Source organism: Microcaecilia unicolor, chromosome 11 (assembly GCF_901765095.1).
Source record: "Microcaecilia unicolor chromosome 11, aMicUni1.1, whole genome shotgun sequence".
NCBI lineage: Eukaryota > Metazoa > Chordata > Amphibia > Gymnophiona > Siphonopidae > Microcaecilia > Microcaecilia unicolor.
Window position 1 is genome coordinate 43,355,016 of NC_044041.1, and position 24,957 is coordinate 43,379,972.

The 24,957-nt window shown below is 44.3% G+C and overlaps 1 protein-coding gene across 1 annotated transcript in view; it reads left to right on the plus strand.

Moving 5' to 3' along the window:
- Positions 1–24,957, plus strand: part of AACS (acetoacetyl-CoA synthetase) — a 138,314-nt gene that overhangs the window by 46,203 nt on the left and 67,154 nt on the right. Inside the window, exons 5-6 of the mRNA XM_030219363.1 lie at positions 7,689–7,786; positions 22,818–22,932. Coding sequence (XP_030075223.1) covers positions 7,689–7,786; positions 22,818–22,932 — 213 coding nt within the window. The remainder of the gene's footprint in view (positions 1–7,688; positions 7,787–22,817; positions 22,933–24,957) is intronic.

Here is a 24,957-nt window from a genome sequence, read left to right on the forward strand (position 1 = left end):
AATACTGATGCTCAGATCTATCTCAGCCTGTTGCAATAGAAGTTAACAGAATAATGAAACAGTGTCCTGAACATTAAAGAAGGTGTGCTAGCAGAGCAAAGTGTGGGATTTGCAAAATCAGGTTATCGCTTCCTATCTGCCTCTGGTCGTCATTGGCTGCTGGGGTATGATCAAATTGGAGATGAGAGCCTTCCATCTGGGTTAGGAAGCTGCAGGTGGGGCATGGGGGAGGGACAGGCTTTGTGGCCTTAGACAAGATCACTGGTTGAAGCGAATGAGAGGAATGTTTTTCAGTACTTTGGGATAAAAATGGTGCACACAGCATTTCTACTCCAGATCTGAGGGGGAGCAGCTTTAGCTGGAGTTTCATGCCCATGTATTAAGGGGTAATTCTGGAACTGGATGTCTCCATTTAGGTGCCCCAAGGCCCTGCGATAGGAACCTTTTCTATATTTATCATGTTTGTATCCCACATTATCTAAAAATCTAAGCAGGTTACAGTGAAACATTCAGAATAGTAAAATTTTAACAAATTAACTTAAAAAAAAAAAAAAAACCTTACAAAAACAATCAAAGTAAAAAAGAACAAAACCGAAAAAAAAAAATGTCAAGGTGCCTAGATTCTATTTATAGTATACTAGTATAATCAGGTATTGGTGTACTTAACGTGCAGGTGCCCACATTTATGACATACGTGCAGGGACCTGTGCAACCTACAGTATTCTGTACATTATCCACATAAGTGGGAGTCCCATCTTAAGTCCCACCCATGCTTTGCCTCCTCACAAATACCCGCTACCCCCTGGATTCTATAAATGGTGCCCAAATTTGGGTGCGATCCTGAGATCCATGCACAAATAAATCACGGCTCATTCACTATCAATAATTGGTTGTTAACCATCATGCTTATGGCCGTGTGCGATTCTATAAAGATCTGTACCCAAATCGTCTTGTATGCGACCCAAAAGGGGGCGTCGCTATGAGAGGGGAATGGGCGGGTTAGGGTTCTTCCAAAGAATCAGCCAGAAGGTACTTAACTCTTCACTTCCCAAGTTGTAAAAGCCTGAAGTATAAATCAACATACGCATCAAGTTTCTCTTACGTATACACACAGCTCTGGAATTCTCTACCAAAACGCTGAAATGTATGAACAATCTAGAATTCCGAAAAAAAACCTAAAAACTCATCTGTTCAAGCAGGCATACCCTACAGTATCTGACATAAACACCGAATAATGAAATATGGCATTTTAATCAGGAAACGGAGAGTTTTCAACCCTGATGCATGATCACACCCTAATATTTTGTCGAATCACCCCAACCTATTTACCGATACTTCTTTACTGTACTTGTCACCGTAATAGTACCCCTATACTCTATTTGTTCACACCAGAGTCTGTAACCACCTCTCCGGAACTATGTAAGCCACTTTGAGCCTACTAATAAGTGGGAAAAGGTGGGATACAAACAAGTGTAACAAACAAATAAAATAAATTATATGCATTGTGTTAGAAGTGGGGGGGCTATACACCCAAGTTGTGCACCAGGGTTTACACCAAGTCCTCACACCCAAAGAAGGTCAACGGAATATGCAACTGCTACTCTTCTCTAGAGAGTGCTCAGCCCGGAGTGCTCTTTATAGCAGTAGCGTAGCTACGTGGGGCCACGGGGGTCTGGGCCCCCTTAGATTTGGCCCTGGACCCCCCTGCCGACGACTCTCTCGACCCCCCCCCTCCGCCGCCAACCTGCCATCGCCTACCTTTGCTGGCGGGGGACCCCAACCCCCGCCAGCTGAGGTCCTCTTCTTCCGGTGCAAGGCTTCGTTCTGTTTCTGAGTCTGACAGGAGGGGGTGTCGAGAGGGTCATCGGCAGGGGGGTGTCAAAGTTGGTGGTGGTGGTTGGCAATGGCTTGGGGGGGGGGGGTCAGCAGCACCGGGGGGGGGGGGGCTAAAATGTGCCTCCTCACCTCAGGCTCTGGATCCCCCTCTCGCTGAAGTCTGGCTACGCCCCTGCTTTATAGCGTAGTGCTAAGCGCAAATTTTTTTCCCAGGGCCTACTTTTTCAGCTCCATTTACTGACTCCAGCCCCTATGTAAGTTAAACGGGTATTTACAGAGTAGCGGTTCCTTAGGCAGAATATTGTAATTTGTGTGTGTTAACACGATTTCTAATGCCAGTGCTTGGCTTACAGAATTTCTCTTTGTGTTTGTGTGAGTCTGCACTGCTGTTCAGCCCATAAATATTATTGCTATGGTCATATTTACATTTCTGCATTTGAGCGCTTTACTCATTTCACAGCTGTGCCACCTCCCTCTTAAATCTACGTTCAGCAGCGTGATCATGTCAGCTGCACTTCCCTCTGCCGTTTTTAAAATGGTTTCTGCCCTTTAGCAAAACAAGAAAGTTGCAAGTCCTTCGCGCACACGAAAGGAAAGACAGCAGTGACATCCTCACCAACGCTAGCTGCAGAAAAACAAGCTAACTTTTCACCCCTTCTCAGACCACGTGGGAAAGCCACCAGCGTTAGAAAACTGTGTGCCTTAGGACTTCTGCACACATCTTTTCATCTTGTAGAGTTAATATGGGGGAAAAAAGAGAGGGTCCAAAATACACCAGTCAAAGCAGAGCAGAAAGCACTTTGCACGGCTACTTTGTGGGTAAAAAAATCCGCAATTAAAAAGCCGAGCATCTGAGGTCTTTTCCTCCTATAACTACTGGACTTAAAGAAGTAATCAAGGTATAGCTTGCAATCATTCACATTTAGAATATTCTTCTCAGCAAGTTTAATTGCCTTGTAATAAATAGTTCAACTATAATTTAAATATGTACGCCAAACTTTATACAGTGACACAAAAAAGCCCTGGACCGTACAGATGAGCTTTCTAGAGCTGTTGGACAGCTTGGCTGTGGCTCAAAAGAGTGCATTGATCCCTGCCTCTTGGCAGCAGTGCCTTGTGCCACGGTGCACACAGGACACGTATACAAAACCTGAGACCAGTGAGGCCTGCAGGAGCCAATGATATAACTGGGCTCCTGCAGCAGCTGAGTGACTCCGCCCAAGTTGAGTACCTTCCAGTGCCTTGAGGAAGCTGGGAGGGGACCAGTCTTTGAAATTGCTGCAGGTCCTGGCTGCAAGTGTGGAGCAACGGTAGAGGCTGAACAGAACAAAAAGAGAAGAAAGACATTCTTGATGCACATCATTCCCACTGTGGTGGAATATGCCTAGACAAGTATTTTAACGTGCTCACCATTGGAGTGCATGCTGGATCTGCTCTTTAATTTCTTCTGGTACCTCTCTCTGTTTTCTGAGGTGTGAAATCCAGGTGTGCACCTTTATTAGTGCTGGGCAGACTTCTACAATCTGTGCCCTGATCGTAACTGAATAGATATGGATGGGCTGGAGTGTAAATTTTAAGGGGCTTCGATGTTTGCTTCAGAACTTTTAGTACAGGAACAGTGCTGGGCAGACTTTTACGGTCTGTGCCCTGAGAAAGGCAAGGACAAATCAAACTCGGGTATACATATAAAGTATCACATACCATGTAAAATGAGTTTATTTTGTTGGGCAGACTGGATGGACTGTTCAGGTCTTTATCTGCCGTCATTTACTATGTAGGTATACATCTGAAGAACTAATACTTGTGATACTGCCCCTAGTGCTTGCAGGTCTATTGGTGGTACACGCAGGCCTGCAAACTTCCTTTCACAGGGAAGTTTTCCTTTGAAACGTGAGTGGCTTGCACACCTTGGCTGCTTAACTTCATACCAGTATTGAATCAGATGGAACGTAGGCACAGCGACTCGAAAGTGCAATTAATATGTGTGATTTTTTTTTGTCCTTTTGAACTAAAATGCAATAGTGGGGAGGGGGGAAGTATACATGATTTTCAGCCACACTCATTCCCTTGCATAAAATCTTTCCAATACTATCTTGAACATATTTAAAAACAGCAATTAGTCTTGCGCTAACACAGTGCTGGCATTCTGTGGTACATACATATTCCGTTTTTTTGTTTATACACATAAAACCCTTCCAGGAACATTCACTGTGGTCTGTTATAACAGCAAACATTGCCCAGTTCACAGAACAAACAACTTTCACATTCAGCAGGCCGAAATGCTAAGGGAGAGTATCGCTGGCCTCTCTCCCATCCTCGGGGCTCCATTTTCAGATGTTTTGCTGAAGACCCAGAATTAGTGATAAGAAATGGCTTTTCAGTGGGCAGCACATTCTCTCTCAACACCCCCCCCCCCCCCCCCCCGACTGTGTTTGGAGTCTCCTTGGCTGGTGTCCTAGCTGGAGGCGGGTAAGGCAAGAAGCAATCTGGTATAGACTTCAAAAGCCTTTGTGGCCAATACATATAATCTTTATTGATCAGGGCTTTTTATGCCCTCTCCCCTTTCTCCCTCCGATATAGCAATGAGCTCAATTACAGATCTCCGGAAGTAAATCAATTGGGCCAGTGTTCAAAGGGCTTATACATTGAGGAGGTAGGTTTGCATGTATGTAGTTATGTGTGTGTGTGTATAAATGACCTTATAAAACAACCAACCAAATAAATACTGACCAGTGTAAAAGTATCCCCAGTGACATGACGGTGTATACTTTGCCGAAAGGTGTGTACAGAGCTGGAGGTTAGCGGAGTGTGGGCAGAGTCTGCAAGTAGGCATGTAAATCGTAACATACATGGATTTACGTGTTGCATTTTATCTAGGTGTGGACATTTATACCTGCTTGAGAGAAGGTGTACATGTCGATATGATTTCTGCAGCTTACACTAGTGCAGTGGTAATGATGAGTGCAGCAGCCTGAGACCCTGGGTTCAATTCCCACTGCAGCTCCTTGTGACCTTGGGCAAGTCGCTTAACCCTCCATTGCCCCAGGTACAAAACTTAGATTTTGAGCCCACTGGGGGCAGAGAAAGTACTCGATGATAGTGTGTGTTTATTTATTTTAAAAATTTCTAACCCTCGCTTAAACCTAAGTAGCCTACATCGTAAAACATACATAAAATAAAACTGAAAACAACCACCCACAGTTCTCCAGTTAAAACATTAAACAATAAAAAAAAAAAAGAAGTAAACCACTTTGGTTGCACCACAAAAAACTGGTATATCAGAACCATGACCCTTTATTATGTAATGAAACATATTCACTTATTCCCTTAATTCTATTAACTCGTGTGCACAACTTTACACTTGGTGCACAAAGTTGCACACACAAGTTTTTTTTTTTATATAGAATAGTGTCAGTTATGTGCAGAACCTGATTAACAACCAATTATTGGCTATAATTGCTGTCACTTGGTGCTAATGGGCATAAATAAGCAGTTACATACTCAACGGCTCTATGAGCCAGATGCACAAAACTTTCTGTGCCATCAACATGCAATTTTGACCAGTTCTAGACAGTTTAGCGAGCTTGATATTCAGCGAGAAATGCACAAAGGGGCTCTCTGCATGCTTTTCAGCGTTCACGGTAGCAGACTGTGGGAATCATATGCAAATATAACGAGCTAAATCCTATTTAAGCACAGCTATTTCTGAGTGATGCACAGAATACAGCTCGTACCTTGTATGAGGAAATTTTAACGGGAGGTCAGGAGCTGTTGTACCGTAATGGTGGCTTCTTGGCGGAGCAGTCTGCCGTGAGTATTTCCATTGTGGGTGTTTCGAAAGGCAGAGCATCTAACACAAGTGGTTTCTTTTTAAATGAAGAGAGCACACATTATTCACCGATGTGGATAAGCCATTCTTGAAAATTAAAAAGTGAAAGTAACCAAAGCCAGGCAGCCATGAACGATATTCTCTCCTAAAGTTGTCTTGGAACAAACAAGCACATAGTATGGGGGTGGGGGTGGGGGAGGGGAAGCTACAATATGTAAACTGCTTTGATTGTAACCACAGAAAGGCAGTATATCAAGTCCCAGCTAGAGAGCTGCATGGGGACAGAAATTTTACCTGTCCCTGCCCATCCCCACTGGAATCTAATCCGTCTCTGCCCATCCTTCAAGTAATCTCCTCCATCCCCACCTGTCCTTTGTACTAAAATAACCTGACGTGGTAAAATAACCCAACTTAACAGTAGCCCTTGTAGATAACTTCCCCTGTCAGTGCTGTCAACCATATCCATTTGTTTTGAGTGCTATTATAATTGCTAAGGTAGCTTAGAAGCACAAGGAAAGGATAGGTAGGCTAACCTGGCACTACACATCCTTGGGGACCCTGCAAGACCTGGAGGGGATCCTTTGCAGTTATCTAGTCCCATCCCCTTTCCCTTTCTAAATGTTCTGGCACTGTCAGGATGGAGAGAGACCATTCTACTTGTATATGTAATGGTGATATTCAGCCATTTGTCCATATATCTGGGTAGTTTAAACTTACGCCAGCAAAAGACTGTCCTAAATTATTCTTCTCAATTGTATTTATTTAGATTTTGCTCACACCTTTTTTCAGTAGTAGCGCAAGGTGAATTACATTCAGGTACTCTGGATATTTCTCTGTCCCAGGAGGGCTCACAATCTAAGTTTGTACCTGAGGCAATGGAGGGCTAAGTGACTTGCCCAAGATCACAAGGAGCAGCAGCGGGATTTGAAGCAGCCACCTCTGGATTGCAAGACCGGTGCTCTAACCACTAGGCCGCTCCTCCACTGCTGTATAGTAGTTGGTATTGAGGGTACTCTGTGTATATTCAGTGCCACCGCTTGTCCATATAGTGGTGCTAAATTTAAGAAAAGACACTCGCCACCCATTTAAATGGTAACATAGTAGATGATAGCAGATAAAAACCTGAATGGTCCATCCAGTCTGCCCAATTCATGATTAAACCAACAATGAATGTGATATAAAATATTTGATCCTGATCTTTCTGTGGTATTTCTGGGACATAGAAATACTTTACGTTCCAATCCTTGGAGCTACTGTCATAATCATTCCAGCATATCTGAATCCATCTTGCCATTTACAGGACACAGACTGTAAGAGTCCTCCCAGCACTGTCCTTGCTCTCCAACCATTGGCTTGGATGCGAGTATTGATTCCAATTAAATTATAAACCATGAAATCTCAATCTGTCTGATTTTTCCCTATCAAGTTAGTTTATATATAGGGATGGATTTGCCTTTGGCGTGAAGAGGAGTGGGGTAGAGGTGGGTCCCCTCAGAAGTTGCAGTCTTGGGAATAGGAAGGTGGTCCACTCCAGATGTGCACTCAGGATATCTTAAGCTCCTGTTTCTAGTGCTGGGCAAGGGCATGCTCTTCCGAATGGGAAATGTAGCCCTGTTTCCATGTGTGTAAGAATGCCCGCTGGACTCGGGGAGCTGATGTAGCTTTTCTGCAGACCTTGTAAGATTAACGTGTGTAACAGAGAGGGTTAAACCTAGTAAACGACAACAGAAAAAAGACCTGTATGGTCCATCCAGTCTGCCAAAAAAAGGAGGTTGCTGAGATATCAGCCGTTTTTAGGGGGTTTGCTAAAGGAAGTGCAGAGAGAGTAAATGCTTCTGTCCCCACCCCCACACACATGCACACTTTTTTTTGTCCTTCCCAAAGCATAAGTATATTAAGACCCCCTCCCCCCTCTCCAGAGGATGAGGTAACATAAAGGAACAAAAAGTTACAAGCAGATCTGTCTCTCTGACAAAACATTTATTTCTGGCGTCTGCTTCATGCATTTTATTTTTTATTTCAGGTTACCTTCCAAACGGTGTTCATGCGGTGGAGGCCATGTTGGCAGCTGCAAGCATCGGTGCTATTTGGAGTTCCACTTCTCCGGACTTTGGTGTTAACGTAAGGAAGCTCTGTGTGTGTGTGTGTGTGAGTGCGTGTTCATATATATTTTTATTGCCTTTACATGAGCAGTGTACAGCCTTGGTCCTTGAGGGCTACCCAGTCCAGTTCTCAGGATTTCCAGACCAGGCAGCGCATGCAAACAGTCCTTGTGCATATTGTAAAAGTCCTGGAAACTTGACTAGGTTGTGATTCTCGAGGACAGAAGTGGTGTACCATTGCTTTATATGAATTTTTTGGTCAGTCAGATTATTAGCAGTACATTGGGACTTTAGAAAACTGCCTTATTCCCCTTCCCCCATTACTTTATTGTAAATGAGTTAATAGAAAGAGAAAGTGAGGCCGGTCCTGGAAGTGCAATTTAGCTTGAGCTGTTTTTAACTAGAGCCAGCCATGTTCTTCCTGTGCTCTTCTGTAGCCCCTCAAAGTTAGACTTCTGGAATTCAGTCCTGCTTTGTAAGGAGCTGCAAGGAGGATCTTGGTAAAGAGCCATTAGAAAGAGGGCAGTCCAACTAGACAGAAATGTGTTTATTACTGACAGGTGTCCTTGCCACCCAAGGCTGTATAAAGCATGTAGCTGTTTACCCTGGAGCTGAGAGCATTCCTTCCAGGACTGACAATTTCTTGGCAGTGCTTCAATGTGGTTTTCATTTTGAATAGACTAAATGGGGCTTTGCTTTCCTGTGTTGTGAGTAAAGACGAGAAAACAGCCCCCCCCAATCCCTATGGGCCCGATTTTCGGCGCTATTTAACCGGCCAGGAACGGCTTCTGGCCAGTTAAATAGCAGTTTGCCGGCTAGCCGCTAGTATTCAGCACGATATAGCCAGTTATCTCCGCTGAATATTAACACTTAGCGGTGACTTAGCTGGTTAAGCGTGAATATTCAGCACTAACTGGCTAAGTTTAGCGGTTAAGATAATTTCTAAGGGCCAGATTCTATATATGTTGCCTAAAAAATATGCATGGTAAACATTTCCACCTAAGCGTATTCTATAAGCAATGCCTAGATTTAGGCGCGGTATATAGAATACGCATAGTTGATTTCCTTAGCGACTACAGCAGATGAATCCAGAGATGTGTGGGCTGTCCATCTACCAGCAGGTGGAGGTAGAGAGCACTGAACTGAAGTGGTACATGGGATGTCATGCTCTTAGCCCAGTCAGTATTGTCTAACTTCAGCAGGTGGATGGACAATGTCCCTCATGCTCCTGGATACATTGTTGCTGGCTCCTGTTCTGTTCTCAGTTCAGTGTAGCCTGGGGTGTGCGGCTGTTCAGTGATGACTTTGGGGGTATACCTGGTCCCCCCAGGTCCCTTCCCCACCCTCCCTCCTTCTCTTGCCTTTTTTCCTTCTCCTCCATGTGAAAATAAATAAATTAGTGTAAAAAAAAAATCCTGGGCAGGAGATAGCTGTTCTCCACCCGTGGCCAGCAGATATCCTTTGCGTATTTCCCCCCGGCCCATGATAGGACGGATTCTCCATCGCGTTTGGTTTCAGCCAGGACGAGTGATTCTGGTGGCTCCGGATTGGCCCTGTCACCCCTGGTATTCAGACCTGGTCTGCTTGCAAGTGGATGACCCTCTTCCTCTGCCAGATCTTTTGGGCTGGCGGTTCAGGGACTGATTCAAATGGAAGATCCCTTCCGCTTTGCTCTTATGGCTTGGCTCTTGAGCGGACACAGCTGAAAAAGGACTATTCTTTATAGGTTATTGCTACTCCTCTTCAGGCAAAAAAGTGGTCTACTCTTCTGCTTATGCCTGGGTGTGGTGAATCTTTGAATCTTGGTGTGCGGATTGAGCGTCACTTCCGCAGATTTTGACCTTCCTGCAAGATGCTGTCATGCTTGCTCTTGCATATAATTCTCCTACGGGTCCAGGTTGCAGCATTGGCGTGTTATCGAGGCTGTCTTCTATATTCTTCATTGGCGACGCATCTGGATGTGGTGCGTTTTATGAAATGAGTGAATAGGCTTAAGCCTCTGGTTCGGAATGGAATCTCAATCTGGTTTTGCAGGCCCTTCAGAAAGTGCCTTTCTCTGTTCATTGCTTCGGTGTGCCAGGTTTCCGAACTCCAGGCATTGTCATATCGGGAACTCTTTCTCCATTTTTCCTTGGAGGGGGTTACAATGCTTACCATTCCTTCCTTTCTGTCTAAAGTGGTCATGTCTTTTCATCTCGATCAGCCATTATTGTTGCCAGCCTTTAGGAAGGAGGCTTACTCTAGAGAATTTGCTTCCTTGCATCTTCTGGATGTTCGCAGGGTCCTTCTGCTTTATCTGGAGGTCACTAATGTATTTTGATGGTCGAACCACCTGTTTGTTCTTCTGCAGGGTCCCCACAAGGGAGAGGCGGCATTGAAGGCCACTATTGCCCGCTAGGTCAAGGACGCTATTGCGTCAGTTTACTTGTTGGAAGATAAACATGTGCCAGAGCATTTTAGAGCACATTCTACGAGAGCACTTGTGTCCTTTTGGGCGGAGGCCCGGATGCTTTCATTATCAGATATTTTCAGAGCGGCGACATGGTCATCGCTCCACACTTTTTCCATGCATTATCATTTGAATGTTGCAGTGAGCTTCGATGCGGTCTTTGGAGTGGCAGTGCTTTCTTCAGAGTTTCCAATTTCCACCCTGCTTAAGTTATGCTTTTCTACATCCCACATGTGTCTGGATTTATCTGCTGCTGTCGCTAAGAAATGAGAAATTGCCTTACCTGATAATTTTCTTTCCTTTTAGACACAGCTGATGAATCCAGAGGCCCACCTTGTCATTTGGAAACTGCACAGTTTTCTGTTCTGGGGTTCTTGTTGGTTGTTTGTGTTGCCTTTACTTAGATGTTCTACAATCAACTTTCATCTCGTGGGGGAGGAGAAGGTTTTTTGTCTCTTCTTGGATTTTCTTCTGCTTTTTTGCTCGAATACTGACTGGGCTAGGAGCATGACGTCCCATAAGTACATATAAGTACATAAGTATTGCCATACTGGGAAAGACCAAAGGTCCATTGAGCCCAGCATCCTGTTTCCAACAGTGGCCAATCCAGGTTTTGCATACCTGGCAAGATCCCCAAAATGTACAAAACATTTTATACTGCTTATCCCAGAAATAGTGGATTTTCCCCATTTAATAACAGTCTATGGACTTTTCCTTTAGGAAGCCGTCCAAACCTTTTTAAAACTCCGCTAAGCTAACCGCCTTTACCACATTCTCTGGCAACGAATTCCAGAGTTTAATTACACGTTGAGCGAAGAAACATTTTCTCCGATTCGTTTTAAATTTACTACCTTGTAGCTTCATCGCATGCCCCCTAGTCCTAGTATTTTTGGAAAGCGTGAACAGACACTTCACATCTACCTGTTCAACTCCACTCATTATTTTATAGACCTCTATCATATCTCCCCTCATCCGCCTTTTCTCCAAGCTGAAGAGCCCTAGCCGCTTTAGCCTTTCCTCATAGGAAGTCGTCCCATCCCCCTTATCATTTTCGTCGCCCTTCTCTGCACCTTTTCTAATTCCACTATATCTTTTTGGAGATGCGGCGACCAGAATTGTACCACTTCAGTCAGTTCGGTGCTATCTCCACCTGCTGGTAGAATGACACAACCTACGTGTCTCTGGATTCACCTACTGCGTCTAAAGAAAGGAAAATTATCAGGTAAGACATAATTTCTCGATCCCAGCGCTTAAAACTATGCGTGTCCATTTACACCCAAAAAATGTGGCATAAATCCCTGCATGTAGATTTATGCGGACTGGGTCATATGCTATAACTACAGGTGTAAATTTTGTTATGCCCACGAAATGCCCATTCCCTGCCCACAGCCACGCCCTTTTTGAGCTGCTTTAGATGCAGTTCATTACAGAATCCGCTTCGTGAGTTATGTGTGTAAATTCTAATTATTGCCCATTAGTGCTCATTCTTGCTTGTTAAGAGCTGTTAAATAGGCTGATTGGCTTGTTAAGCCAGTTAAGTTTCGCGCGTTGTTATAGAATATGCCTGGAATTCGGGGTGTTCTTAGGTTCTAGCATGAAATTGGAATTTTCAAAACAGGAAGCCAGTTGTGTTCAGATTTTAGCCATCCCAAAGAGAAGCGTTTTTTGCCTTGCTTAATGTAAACATATGTATTGGCATTCTTTTCTGGTCATAGAAGACTTGGAGTAAGGTGACAGCATGGGTTTGGTTTCACTGGTACTGGAGCGATACCTCTTAATGCTCTCTCATATCCTAATGAGCAGCAGCGGTATCGTGATGCAGGAAGTCCTTGTTGCATGACTGCAGAAGAGTGTGCTTTGACCAACGTTAAATAGCAGTTTCTTGCTGGCTTGGCCTCCTTGGTACGTGGAATTGTATATCTGGATATTGGTGGAAATGAAAACGGTAACAGAGTTCAAGCACGCGTGGGATAAACATAAAGGAATCCTGTTCAGAAGGAATGGATCCTAAGGAGCTTAGCCGAGATTGGGTGGCAGAGCCGGAGGCGGGGATAATGCTGGGCTGACTTATACAGTCTGTGCCAGAACCGGTGGTGGGAAGCGGGGATAGTGCTGGGCAGACTTATACGGTCTGTGCCCTGAAAATGACAGATACAAATCAAGGTAAGGCATACACAAAAAGTAGCACATATGAGTTTATCTTGTTGGGCAGACTGGATGGACCATACAGGTCTTTTTCTGCCGTCATCTACTATGTTACTATGATTAGTGGTGCTGAAAGGTCCGAGAGGAAAGCCCAGAAGATCCTGGGAGTGGGCAAAGTGTGACTAGCTTGATGAAAAACTGAATTCCCAGCAGGTTTTGAAGCCTTTTATTCAAACAGCATAAGATTACCCCAAAAATCATAGGCACATGTTCTTTCAGTGGCGTAGGAAGGGGGAGGCGGTGGGGCGGTCCACCCCGGGTGCACGCCGCTGGGGGGGTGTCGGCTCCGCTGGTTCCCTGCTCTCTCTGCCCCGGCAGAGAGAGCAGGGAACCAGCGGAGCCGACGCAGCTCCCAGCGATGACGTGCACTCGGGGCGGAGCGGCCCTCCCACCTGTCCCCTTTCCTACGCCAGTGGTAAGAATGCGCTCCGGGGGGGGGGGGGGGGAGGGGGGGTGCACCGGGGGGGGGGGGGGGGGGGGGGGAAGTGCGCAGCGGCGACCCGCCCTGTGTGTCAGCTGCCCTCGCTACGGCACTGTGTTCTTTCCAGTAATCCTAAGTGCTTTTGTCAGAGGTGACCAGAGACCTGGATAATCACAAACAGTTTCACCCAGTGGTGTGCTGGCGCTGGCTTGCACCGGCTCACGAGAGCCGGTTATTAATTTTTGTGACATTTGGCGAGCCGGTTGTTGAGACATGGTGAGCCAGTTTGCCTCTCCTGCCCCCGAGCCGCAGGGTCCCAGCACATACCTAAAGGCAGCCACCCTGGTGATCTAGTGGATTCTTCGGGGCAGGAAAAATCCCCAGTCTTTCCTGCCTGCTGCTGGCACTGACCCTCCCGCTGCCACATAATTTTTAAAATGGCTCCTGAGACTTACAAGGTCAGCCTCGCAAGATACCAGCGGAAGTCTCACCAGACATTTTTAAAGAGCGATGCGGTAGCAGAGAGTCAGCGCCGGCAGCGGGCAGGAAAGACTGGGGATCTTTACTGCCCCAAAGAGTCCACTAGACCACCAGGGTGGCTGCCTTCAGGTATGAGCTGGGACCCTGTGGCTCAGGGGAGTGGGGAAGAGGCCTGGAGTAGGAGGCCTTAGGGAGGATACTGTCAAAAAAAAGAAAAGTATTTTCAAACATGTCGGCTTGTGCATACAGATGTGCACAGAGGAAGTATAATAAGGGAATAACTTTTCACCAGGGGAGCGGGGAGGAGGTCTGGAATAGGTGGGGTGGGGACAGTGGCCCGTCGGGAGGATACTGTAAGCAAACAAAAAAAAAAAGTATTTTCAAACGTGTCGGCTTGTGCATACGGATGTACACAGAAGAAATATAATAAGGGAATAACTTTTCAAAGGTAGAGTAGTAATTTGTTATAAATCATAATCGGTGTGCCATTTGGAGGGGCTGGTTATAGGGACACCTAACCCTGCTATTGGTGCAGAGATTTTTTTGTTCTCCTGGTAAAAGGCTTCTAAAACTGAGCACCTGATTCTCATAACATGATGTCTAAGTTCAGAGTTCTATTTACTTATTTATGGCATTTTATCCCACATTAAACGTGAATTAGATTGGAACCTTGGAGCGTTTTAAATTTTGTTTTTGTTTTCTTGGAGAGAGTAATGCATTGCCCCCCCCCCACCCCCCCCAGGCTCTCTCCCAGGCTATAACCAACTCTCCAATTTTTTTTTTTTTTTTTTGGGGGGGACGCATAGGTAGACCGGGGAGAGAGCCTGTTGTTAAAAATTTACCAGCACACCACTGGTTTCACCTATCACCATTTCTAGGTAATGGTTATGTTCCCCTCCCACCCCCTTTTTTTTTTTTTTTTCATCTTTCTGCTCTGGAAGTGGTAAAAGCATCATTTTTCATTTATTTGTTTTATGTACCCCATATTATCCAAATCATGTTTGGTTCAATGCAGTTTAACATCATAACATTAAGCATTAGAACAATAAACATTGTACAATATAACGTAACAATAAGCAGTGAAACCATAACACTTAGGCTTGGGTTAGCATTGTAGCATTAGTTGACATTGGAGAAGATATGGGCGATTTTGTGTCGAGAATGGCTAGTGGGACAGGTCAAAATAGACATTTTCGGACTGTGGGTAGGGCCTGGTGAGCTCCCATAATGACGAGGGTGTTTGTAGCAAGCGATAGAAAATTGGTGTGGTGTGACTTGGTATTATGGTTTAAAGGAGAATGAGGTACCCGGCTACACTTAAAGCTTTTCGGGATGGCCGTTGGACAGCTTATACCTCTCCAGATGATGTTACTGAATGACTCGATGCACTAGAGCCAGTGTGATTTACTTTATTTTATTGACTGAGGGGTAGGTGCACTAAAAAAATCGTTAAAGCCCTTCCCTTACCGATTCCATAGCGAATTGGTAAGAAACGGGCATGCATCAAGGAAATCGCATGCAAATGAGCTGGTCGTTGCTAGCTCATTTGCATGGGATTTCCTTCCAGGCCAGCCGAGCGTGCGCAGAGCATCCAAGCATTATGCTGGCTGCTCTGTGCATGCCAAGGATGTCCTTTATGGACGTCCTTCACTCAAAAAAAAAAAAAAAAAAAAAAAAAAAAAAGTCGTCCCCATAATCGTTGCATACTTTCACATGCCAAGGACGTCCTTCACTTGTCAGCAGCCTGAAACCTCAGAAGAGAAAGTGCTGAAAAGAGCCCCAGTTAATTTAAGTGCTGCTGCTCTTCGCTTATGTAACATTTCCATTGTTTACTGCTTTGCATGTTAAAGGCAGGCTTACATCAGGCAATTAGGAAGGACTCTCTGAACAAAAAAAAAGACGTTCCTATTTTTCTTACCTGCCTGAACTGACCACAACCACAGTTCTCTCAACAGTCCCCTCCAAGGTTGTTTTCAGCTTGTGCCCCCCCCCCCCCCCCCACAGGATCGAGACGTGCGAGGACGGCCAAATCAAAACGTTTTGAACGTCCCTCCCTCCAGGTCTCTCTCAGCCAATCACGCGCTGTGATTGGCTGAGAGAGACCTGGAGGGAGGGTCGTTCAAAATGTTTTGATTTGGCCGTCCTCGCACGTCTCGATCCTGTGTGTGTGTGTGGGGGGGGGGGGGGGGGACGCAAGCTAAAAACAACCTTGGAGGGGACTGTTGAGAGAACTGAGGTTGTGGTCAGTTCAGGCAGGTAAGAAAAACACGTCCAAGAAGGACGCCCATCACAAAAGCTGCAGGAAGACTTCCAGCTCGTGTTAGGCACTTGGACATCCCTGACGAGCACTTGGATGGTTTTTTTTTTTCCTCGCAGCAGCCCCAACGAGAGGTTCAGACCTCCCGTTAGGTTTTCCACGGTAAGGGGATTGGAAAACGGTAGTGCATCGCATACACATTATAATACTAATTTGCTCATCTGCATTCTGTTTTCGTTGGCTTCTACCGTGACAGGAAAATGCCCTTTTGTGCATGTCCTGGTTCACTACTTGCACGTTAAACTGGCTAGAACCAGTTTAAAAACCACGTTGCTGGCTCGTTAAGTTTAGTGCATCTAGCCCTACGACTGTGTGTTGTTTGGAAAAATGACGAACGTTGGACTTCCTAGCCCTTGCCGGCCCTTTGGGGTGGTGAGCCAAGCTGCAGTTGCTTTCTTCATAGTTCGTGTAGTTGATCTATTTGTTACCATATCTCATCAGGGGTGTGAGAGGGGAATGTTTAGTCTGATTTGTATGTGTGGTAGACTTAATCTCTGTCAAAATCTATTGATGAATATATACTTGACCACTTGGTGTGACCTTTTTTCCCCCGCAAATGATGTTGCAGGGTGTTTAAAATCTCTCCCTCCCCCAGTCCATATTGTGTATGTTTTGAATCTCAGCCAGGAGGTAGAGAAGGGATCATTCTTTGCTCATAGCTCATACCCTCCACCAGGATCGCGGCCCACAATGAGAATTTTTAAAGTGATCCTAGAAAAGGGATTTCAGCTTACAAGCATCTGCCAGCCCTGTACCAGTGAAAAGCAGTAGGATGCTTAAGGAATTTTTTTGTTGTTTTTGTTACATTTGTACCCCGCGCTTTCCCACTCATGGCAGGCTCAATGCGGCTTACATGGGGCAATGGAGGGTTAAGTGACTTGCCCAGAGTCACAAGGAGCTGCCTGTGCCTGAAGTGGGAATCGAACTCAGTTCCTCAGGACCAAAGTCCACCACCCTAACCACCACTCCTCCACTGTTGCTACTATGTGGCCGCGCAGGCTTCTGCTTCTGTGAGTCTGACGTCCTGCACGTACGTCCAGGACGTCAGACTCACAGAAACAGAAGCCTGCGCAGCCTTCTACATGGAATGTTGCTAGCAACATTCCATGTAGAATCTCCAATAGTAGCAACATTCCATGTAGAATCTCCAATAGTATCTATTTTATTTTTGTTACATTTGTACCCCGCGCTTTCTCATGGCAGGCTCAATGCGGCTTACATGGGGCAATGGAGGGTTAAGTGACTTGCCCAGAGTCACAAGGAGCTGCCTGTGCCTGAAGTGGGAATCCAACTCAGTTCCTCAGTTCCCCAGGACCAAAGTCCACCACCCTAACCACTAGGCCACTCCTCCACTGTTGCTACTATTTGAGATTCTTCTACATGGATCACCAATGTGGCCGCGCAGGCTTCTGCTTCTGTGAGTCTGACGTCCTGCACGTACGTGCAGGACGTCAGACTCACAGAAACAGAAGCCTGCGCAGCCTTCTACATGGAATGTTGCTAGCAATGCGGCTTACATGGGGCAATGGAGGGTTAAATGACTTGCCCAGAGTCACAAGGAGCTGCCTGTGCCTGAAGTGGGAATTGAACTCAGTTCCTCAGTTCCCCAGGACCAAAGTCCACCACCCTAACCACTAGGCCACTCCTCCAGGAATTACATCTATATTTTAAGGGTAATACGTTTGGCTAGTTTTAAGGGGTGAATGTATTCAAACTTTTGTATGATCTAGTTTTTGTACTTCTTTTTTTCTAATCCGCTCTGTATGTTTGTTTTTTTTTTTTTTTTAAAGCTGTCGTAGCATGCTATAAATGCATGCAATGAATGAAATTATTTAAATTAAATTAGGTAGAGTGGGGTGAAGTTGCAGGTTCTGTACTTCAGTAGTTCAGGTAAGAGATTGACAACATGAGCCTGGCAGGGTTTGATCTGCCATCAATTTTCTGGATTTTTGTAAACCTGGAGATAATTCCTGTGTCGAGCTGAGCTTGTCTGGTGTTGGTTTACATTCCGTTTCTTTTCCAAGCATCAGAAGGCAAGGGTTGCCTTTTGTATGTCTAAGGTAATTACCGCAGGAAAAAATGCACTTCTGACAGGTGCTCTGCTGTTTTCAGAGCGATTGCCTTTTGCCGTGAAAATGTGTTTCCCTGGAGAGTTCATGGAGTAATGCCCCTTTCACAGGTGTTTTAGAAAGCAATGCATGCTCTGGACGTGTCCTGGGAGCCACTTAGGAGCAAAGAGAAAAGGCCAAGCTTGGTGGGAAATTACTGTGCAATGAAGCCAGTAATCAGTAAACAACAGAGAATGAAAACCAACCGAGCAGTGAAACAGGACCAAGGTCTGTGGCTTGATATTTTGGATAGGAAGAGGGGGGAGGACATCTTGGCAATAGGAAAATTGTGACCTTAACCACCAGTAATTTGACAATCACTTGCACGATTTTAGCTTTTTAAAAAATGTATTCCTGCTATTCAGCTTTTCTTGTCTGTTTGCACCTGGTGTGTTCTGTCTCTGAACAGTTTAATAATCACATTAAAAGTTAGAACTGCTTTTATGGAGTGGAGGAGTAGCCTAGTGGTTAGTGTAGTGGACTTTGATCCTGGGGAACGGAGTTCAATTCCCACTGCAGTTCCTTGTGACTCTGTGCAAGTCACTTAACCCTCCATTGCCCCTGGTACAAAATAAGTACCTGAATATATGTAGACCACTTTGAATGTAGTTGCAAAAACCTCAGGCGGTATATCAAGTCCCATTTCCCTTTCCCTTTTATGAAACTCGTTGGAGGTTATTTGCTTATATGGCTAGTGTGAAGTTCTCAGAGGAGTCACTAGAGGGTAGCAGATCTCTGCTCACCTTCATATGCAGAGATTTGAAGTTCTGTGGGATCAGCACTGCCAGGTGTAATGCAAATACTTAAACTGGCTTCAAGCTGAACTGGATTTGCTGGCCGGTTTTGTTTTTCTCAAATGGCCCTGGCTTTACCTCAGTTGCGTGAACCTCTAGTGCCACTTGTTTCTTAAGAAATCTGGTCTACAAGTTCATTTCTTTTAAGTAGGAGGTTTAACTCTCTTGCTTGGCTAAGATTGTAACATAGTTGTGTCTCCAGTGGCGTACCAAGGGGGGGGGGGCGGTGGGTGCGGTCCGCCCTGTGTGCACGCTGCTGGGGGGGGGGTGCCACGCGCCTGCCTGCTACGTTCGTTCTGTGCTCCCTTTGCCCCGGAACAGGTTACTTCCTGTTCCGGGGCAGAGGGAGCATGGAAACGAACGAAGCGGACAGGCGCGCTCCAGTGGCGTGCACTCGGGGGGGGGGGGGGTCCTTCGCTGGGTGGGGTGTCCTTTCACTGGGGGGGGGGGGGGGGGTCGTGCTGCACCCGGGGGGCGGGGCGCATCGGCGATCCGCCCCGGGTGTCAGCCCCCCTAGGAACGCCACTGTGTGTCTCCATTGGGGCTGGGCAGCAGGATACAGGTTCTCAATCTCTTCAGCTTTGCTGGGATTTTAGCTGTCTATTAAACCTGAGGGGGGGGGGAATGGAACCGATTGAAATGCTTAGTTCCAAAACTTAATGAGAAGCTATTCTCTGTATAAATGAATGTTTTTATTTTCAAGATTTTAAATGAACATAATTCTTTTTTTTATCACTGACTATCATATACCTTACGAATAAAGGCCTTTTAGTGCAAATTTCACATATTTCGCATTTCACCTTTATTTGATTGCAAATAATGAAATATATCTAAGTGGTTTACATAAACAAATTACAAGGAAGAAAGTAGGGGAGCGGACACACGGTGTGTGGCGGCAGCTAAAAAGCAAATAAGATGCTAGGAATTATTAGGACAGGGATGCAAAATAAGACCAGGAAAACTAGAATGCCTCTGTATCGCTCCATGGTGCGACCTCACCTTGAGTATTGTGTTCAGTTGTGGTCGCCGTATCACAAAAAAGACATAGAGGCATATTTTCAAAGCACTTTGGGAGGCTAAGTTCCATAGGTTTCTATGGAACTTTGGGAGGCTAAGTGCTTTGAAAATGAGCCCGATAGTGGAATTAGAAAAGGTTCAAAGAAGGGCAACCAAAATGATAAAGGGGATGGAACTGCTCCCGTATGAGGAAAGGCTCTTTAGCTTGGAAAAGACGGCTGAGGGGGGATATGATTGAGGTCTACAAAATCCTGAGTGGAGTGGAATGGGTGGAAGTGAATCTGTTTTTCTGTCATTCAAAAAGTACAAAGACCAGGGGACACTCAATGAAATTGTGTGGAAATGTTTTTTCACTCAAAGAATAGTTAAGCTCTGGAACTCTTTGCCAGAGGATGTGGTAATTTGCAGTTAGTGTATCTGGGTTTAAAAAAGGTTTGGACAAGTTCCTGGAGGAAAAGCCATAGCCTGCTATTTAGATGGACATGGGGGAAGCCACTGCTTGCCCTGGGATTGGTAACATGGAATGTTGCTACTCCTTGGGATTCCGGAATCTTGCTACTCTTTGGGGTTCTAGAATGTTGCTACTAATTGGGTTTCTGCCAGGTACTTGTGACCTGGATTGGCCACTGCGGGAGGCAGGATACTGGGCTGGATGGACCATTGGTCTGACCCAGTATGGCTGTTAAGGTTGATTAGGTACAATATAGCCATTAAATGAAGAAAATATAATTTTAAAGCAGCACATTAGAAAACATAAAACAAGAAAATAAGGCCCATTGGGAAGGGAGTGCAAAGAAAAGACATGTTGTAAGTCTGCATTGATGACTATTGTAGTAGTGAGGAATTAAATCAGGTAGGGGAAAATGCTCATAAAAAGTAAGGAGTTTTAAGTAGAGATTTAATTTTACACATCTTCTGACTATCTATAGTGGCAGTCTGTTTCTGATGTAAACTTGTTTTTGAAAAATAAAGTACTTAATAGGTTTTGGAATTGAAGCTCGTTAATTGTTGTGTGAAGTTGAAAGGACTGAAGCAGTCAGCACTACGGTTCTGGGGACAGCTCCAGACCACAGGTCAGGGTGTTTGTTTCACTTTGCAACACTTTCGTATTCTGATAGATACAAATCACTTGACTGAAATTCAATCACATGACCGCTGGTACAGTTTTGAGCCATCTGAGGCACTGTTGAGTCCATTCTGCCATTGGACATTAAGATCTGTATATTAAATGTCTGTCCCAGCTTTCTTCCTGAGTGATCCACATTTGGGAATTTGGCAGCCCTGGAAAGTGATGCTCTGGTTGGAAATTGAAGGAAACAAAAAAGAAAAAAGTGGAAAAACACAACTTCAAGAGATCAATCCGAGACAAGGGGTGAGATGCTCCAGGAAAACTTTATTAGGGACCCTACACGGTCCGTGTTTCGGCTTTTAAAAAAGCCTTCATCAGGGGTCTTTATTTCTTTCTTAATGTTCTCTGCCCTTTTCCTCGTGTTAGCAAGATCAGTAATACATGTCTTGCATCAGTACTGGACTCTTCAACATTCTTGTCTAAGTATAAAACTTAGTCACCAACTATGTGGCAAACTTTACGCAGCCTGGGCACATAACAGGATACGCTCTGTACCTGTTACCCTCGAGCTACGACTGAAAAGGTGTAACCTACTTTCCTGGTATGTGAAGTCAAGGAAAGGAACACAATCCTGCTGACTAATGCCAAGGTCAGCAACTAATTCCCAGCCTGGTGCGGCCTGACGTCACAATGCCTGCTTCCCGTTCCAACTAGGCTTTCGTGTGACTCTGACCCCTCCCTTTCACGGCAGGAGAGAACGCTGAGCACAGGTCTATGACCGAGGCTCAAGGCTGCGGGTGGTCAGTATGGTGTAGGGTCCCTAATAAAGTTTTCCTGGAGCATCTCACCCCTTGTCTCGGATTGATCTCTTGAAGTTGTGTTTTTCCACTTTTTTTCTTTTTTGTTGAACTTTTGTGGAAATTTCGAACCCCCTTTTTGTTTCTGCGGTTGTTGGAAATTGAAGGAACCATTGAAACATTTTCTCAGAACATGCATTTTAGCAGCATTTTTGTTTCTCCTGGTTTTAGGGCACCAAAGAACGGCATGTCTGTTATCTATTTGTATTTGAAAATATAACACTGGTGGAAGAGTAGCTAAGGGAAACCACTTTAAACTCTGTTAGGTCACATGGGCTTGACACTTTTCATTCTAAACAACAAAAAAAAGTGTCCTCCTGACCACAAATCACACAGTGTGTTAAAAGAAAGAGAAGTAGGGGGTAGACCAAATGTGTATCCAAACAGCAGGTTTATTCTCACATAGAAAAAATTCTATCAAAAGACAACGCAATCATGCTTTTCGGCACTAACCGCGCCTGCCTCAGGATTCAATGTCGGTTCTCTCTGTGTAAACAATATAAATAGAATATGTTTATTGAATTGTTGTCACTTTTTTACTTCTTTATTAGATGCTTTATTAGTCGATTTTCAAGGCCCATTTATTTATTATCAGTGGCTGCTATGTCATATCATGTATATCTGTATTTATTAGTGACCCTATAGTTGGCCGTGTTGTCATATTCTTTTGATATCATTATTTATCATTTTTTGTTATGTAAGATATATATTTTTTTATATATATATATACTTTTTAGAGATATGTGCGACTTTTATACTTGGAATATATGTTTCTCATATCCTTATTTGCACAATACTATAGTATATATGTTTTTTATTATTGTTTTTTTTTTTTAATTATTGTTAATATTTTATGATTCAGAAATTATACAAAATATTTATATTCTTTACACAGAGATAATTGACATTGACTCCTGAGGCAGGCGCGGTTAGTACTGAAACGCAGGAGTGCGTCAAGTCTTTTGATTAGAATTTTTTTTCTATGTGAGATTAAACCTGCTGTTTGGATACACATTTAGTCTACCCCCTACCCTACTTATCTTCTTTTTACTCTTTTCATTCTAAAATACAGAACAGCTGTTGATTTTCAGCTCTGGTATATATGTTTCTCCAGACAGAACTAAGTTGTAGTTTAAGAAACTGAATTCAAGCTTAAAAATACTTTTATCTCCTTCAAATCCACATTCTTATTATGAAAGGTTCTCCTCTTCTCCTCCCACACCAGCATCCATGTGGAGGATTGCTTGAAAGATGGTCCGCCTAGCCCCTGCCACGGAAGTGGATTAGGACTTGATTAAATGATTCAAATGATTGTATTTCCATTCTTCTGTAGGGGGTCCTGGACCGATTTTCCCAGATCCAGCCAAAACTGATCTTCTCGGTAGAAGCTGTGGTGTACAATGGTAAAAAACATAATCACATGGAAAAGCTGCAGAGTGTTGTCAAAGGTATTTATTTCATAGCAATGAACCTTCTGGTATCGTTACAAACAAAATTAAAATACAGGATTACCTTGTTAGCTCAACACAAGTACAGGTTGTTAAAAGCTGGTGTTTTTTAGGCCCCTTGTACCCTTCCCAGATTAGCACATACCTGCCATCCACAATTTGGGAGGATAAAAGAAACCAAGGCTACGTGCAGAAAGTCAATTGTTTATTTATTTACTAAGTACAGATACAATTGATAGTTTCTCATGAGAGATCAGTACAGTTACCTAAAGAGATGTTCACTGTCTGCATCTCTGAAATACTATTCTGATTCAGATGCTTATATCGTTTGTTTCAGACAATGATTTACATGACTTTTTCTGCAAATCATCCTTCTCATAGATTATTATCTGGTTCTCACCATCTGCTTTCCTAATCCTGTTTAAACCACATTCTCCCTTTTTGTTTACACTAGTTTCTTTTCCAAGCCTGCTTGCCTGTAAGGGTATCATAATAGACCATAAATTCCAGATATCATAAATTCCAGAGTCCTGCAGGCTCGTCAATCTCTGATAGATTCCAGAGTCATACAGACTTATCAATCTCTGGCCTTTTGACCCATTCCATAGTGCATGACTGTGCTCATAATTCTACACTGGATAGAAATGAAACCTTTTTATTAGATTCCATGTTCAACAATCCGAGATTGCTCTGAAGTGACTTCTTCAGATGGTGTAGTATCAGTGGAATTCCTTGTACAGGGGAGAAGGTCTGTATCTGGTGAGGTGCAGTAAGGAAGCACAGCTCCTCCACTGGAAAACGTGTAAGCGCCATGGGGTCTATATTCACAATGATTTAACTGGGTAGGAAAGATTCCTGCCTGGTTGAATTGCACTGGCCATTCTAACTGGTTAATATTCAGCAGCTCTATCCAGGTCATAGTAGCACTGACCGCTGTGGCACTATCTGGTTAGAGACGGAGTTGGGATGGACTGGAATTTACTCAGGTACTATAGATGTTCAATACTGGTGCCTGGGTAGCTAACCGGGTATGTTGGATGACATATAATGCTTTCCTAACTAAGCCCAGTTAGCTATCTGAGTACACGCATTCAGTGCTGATACCTGGCTAGATGCTCACTGAATATATTGACCTAATTCAGCCTGCAGCAGTCACGGGGCTGGTTAAAGTTGTATGTTTGCCAGCAGGCTTAATTGTGGCCTGCGAAAATAGCAGGAGAGCTGCCAGATCAATTTATGTTTGTTCAGACTTGATGAATCGCCTTTTTTAGCAAATTAATTAATTAAAAACACAAGTTAAAGGAAAAGAAATCCAAAAAATATATAGGAAAGAAACGGACACGCCAGGAGTAATTAAAGTAGAGCAACATAACTACTGCTACTGTATAGTCCTCAGGCTCACAAAACTGCAAATGCAGAAACACATTAAACAATTGAAAAAAGATGGGGTTTTAAGGCTACCTTAAGGGTTGTTCTTTCTTTATTTTAAACACTTCTAGCCCGCCTTTTTACTAAGTGGTTTCCATAAAAACATACATATGAAAAGTAAGGCCGCAAGTTAATCGCAGTTAACTATGCGATTAATGCATTAATCACTAATGGAGATAATCGCATCCGCAGCATCTCCTGTCTTCTCCAAACATCTGTTCTGCTCTCTTCCACTCCCGACCCTTGTCCTCGGCATGATCCAGTATCTTTCCTTCCAACCAGGATTCAGTATCACCTCCCACACATCAACCTACTTTAAAAATGATCTTCTGTTGGTCCCCAGCATCGTCAGTGGTGCACATATGCTGCCTGCAGTCTGCTCCAAAATTTTCCCTCTGGCCTGTTCTGCCTCCTCTGATATCGCTTCCTGTTTTTGTATGGGCAGGATGGATCAGAGGGAAAGCTTCTGACTTGGCTGCAGGCAGCCATTGCCAGGAGGCAGAAGAGATGCTGGGAATGGAGGGAGCATAGATAAAGGGACCCAGAGGGGTGATTGTGGATACAAGGGGAAGCTTAGCGACACAGAGGGGGATGCTG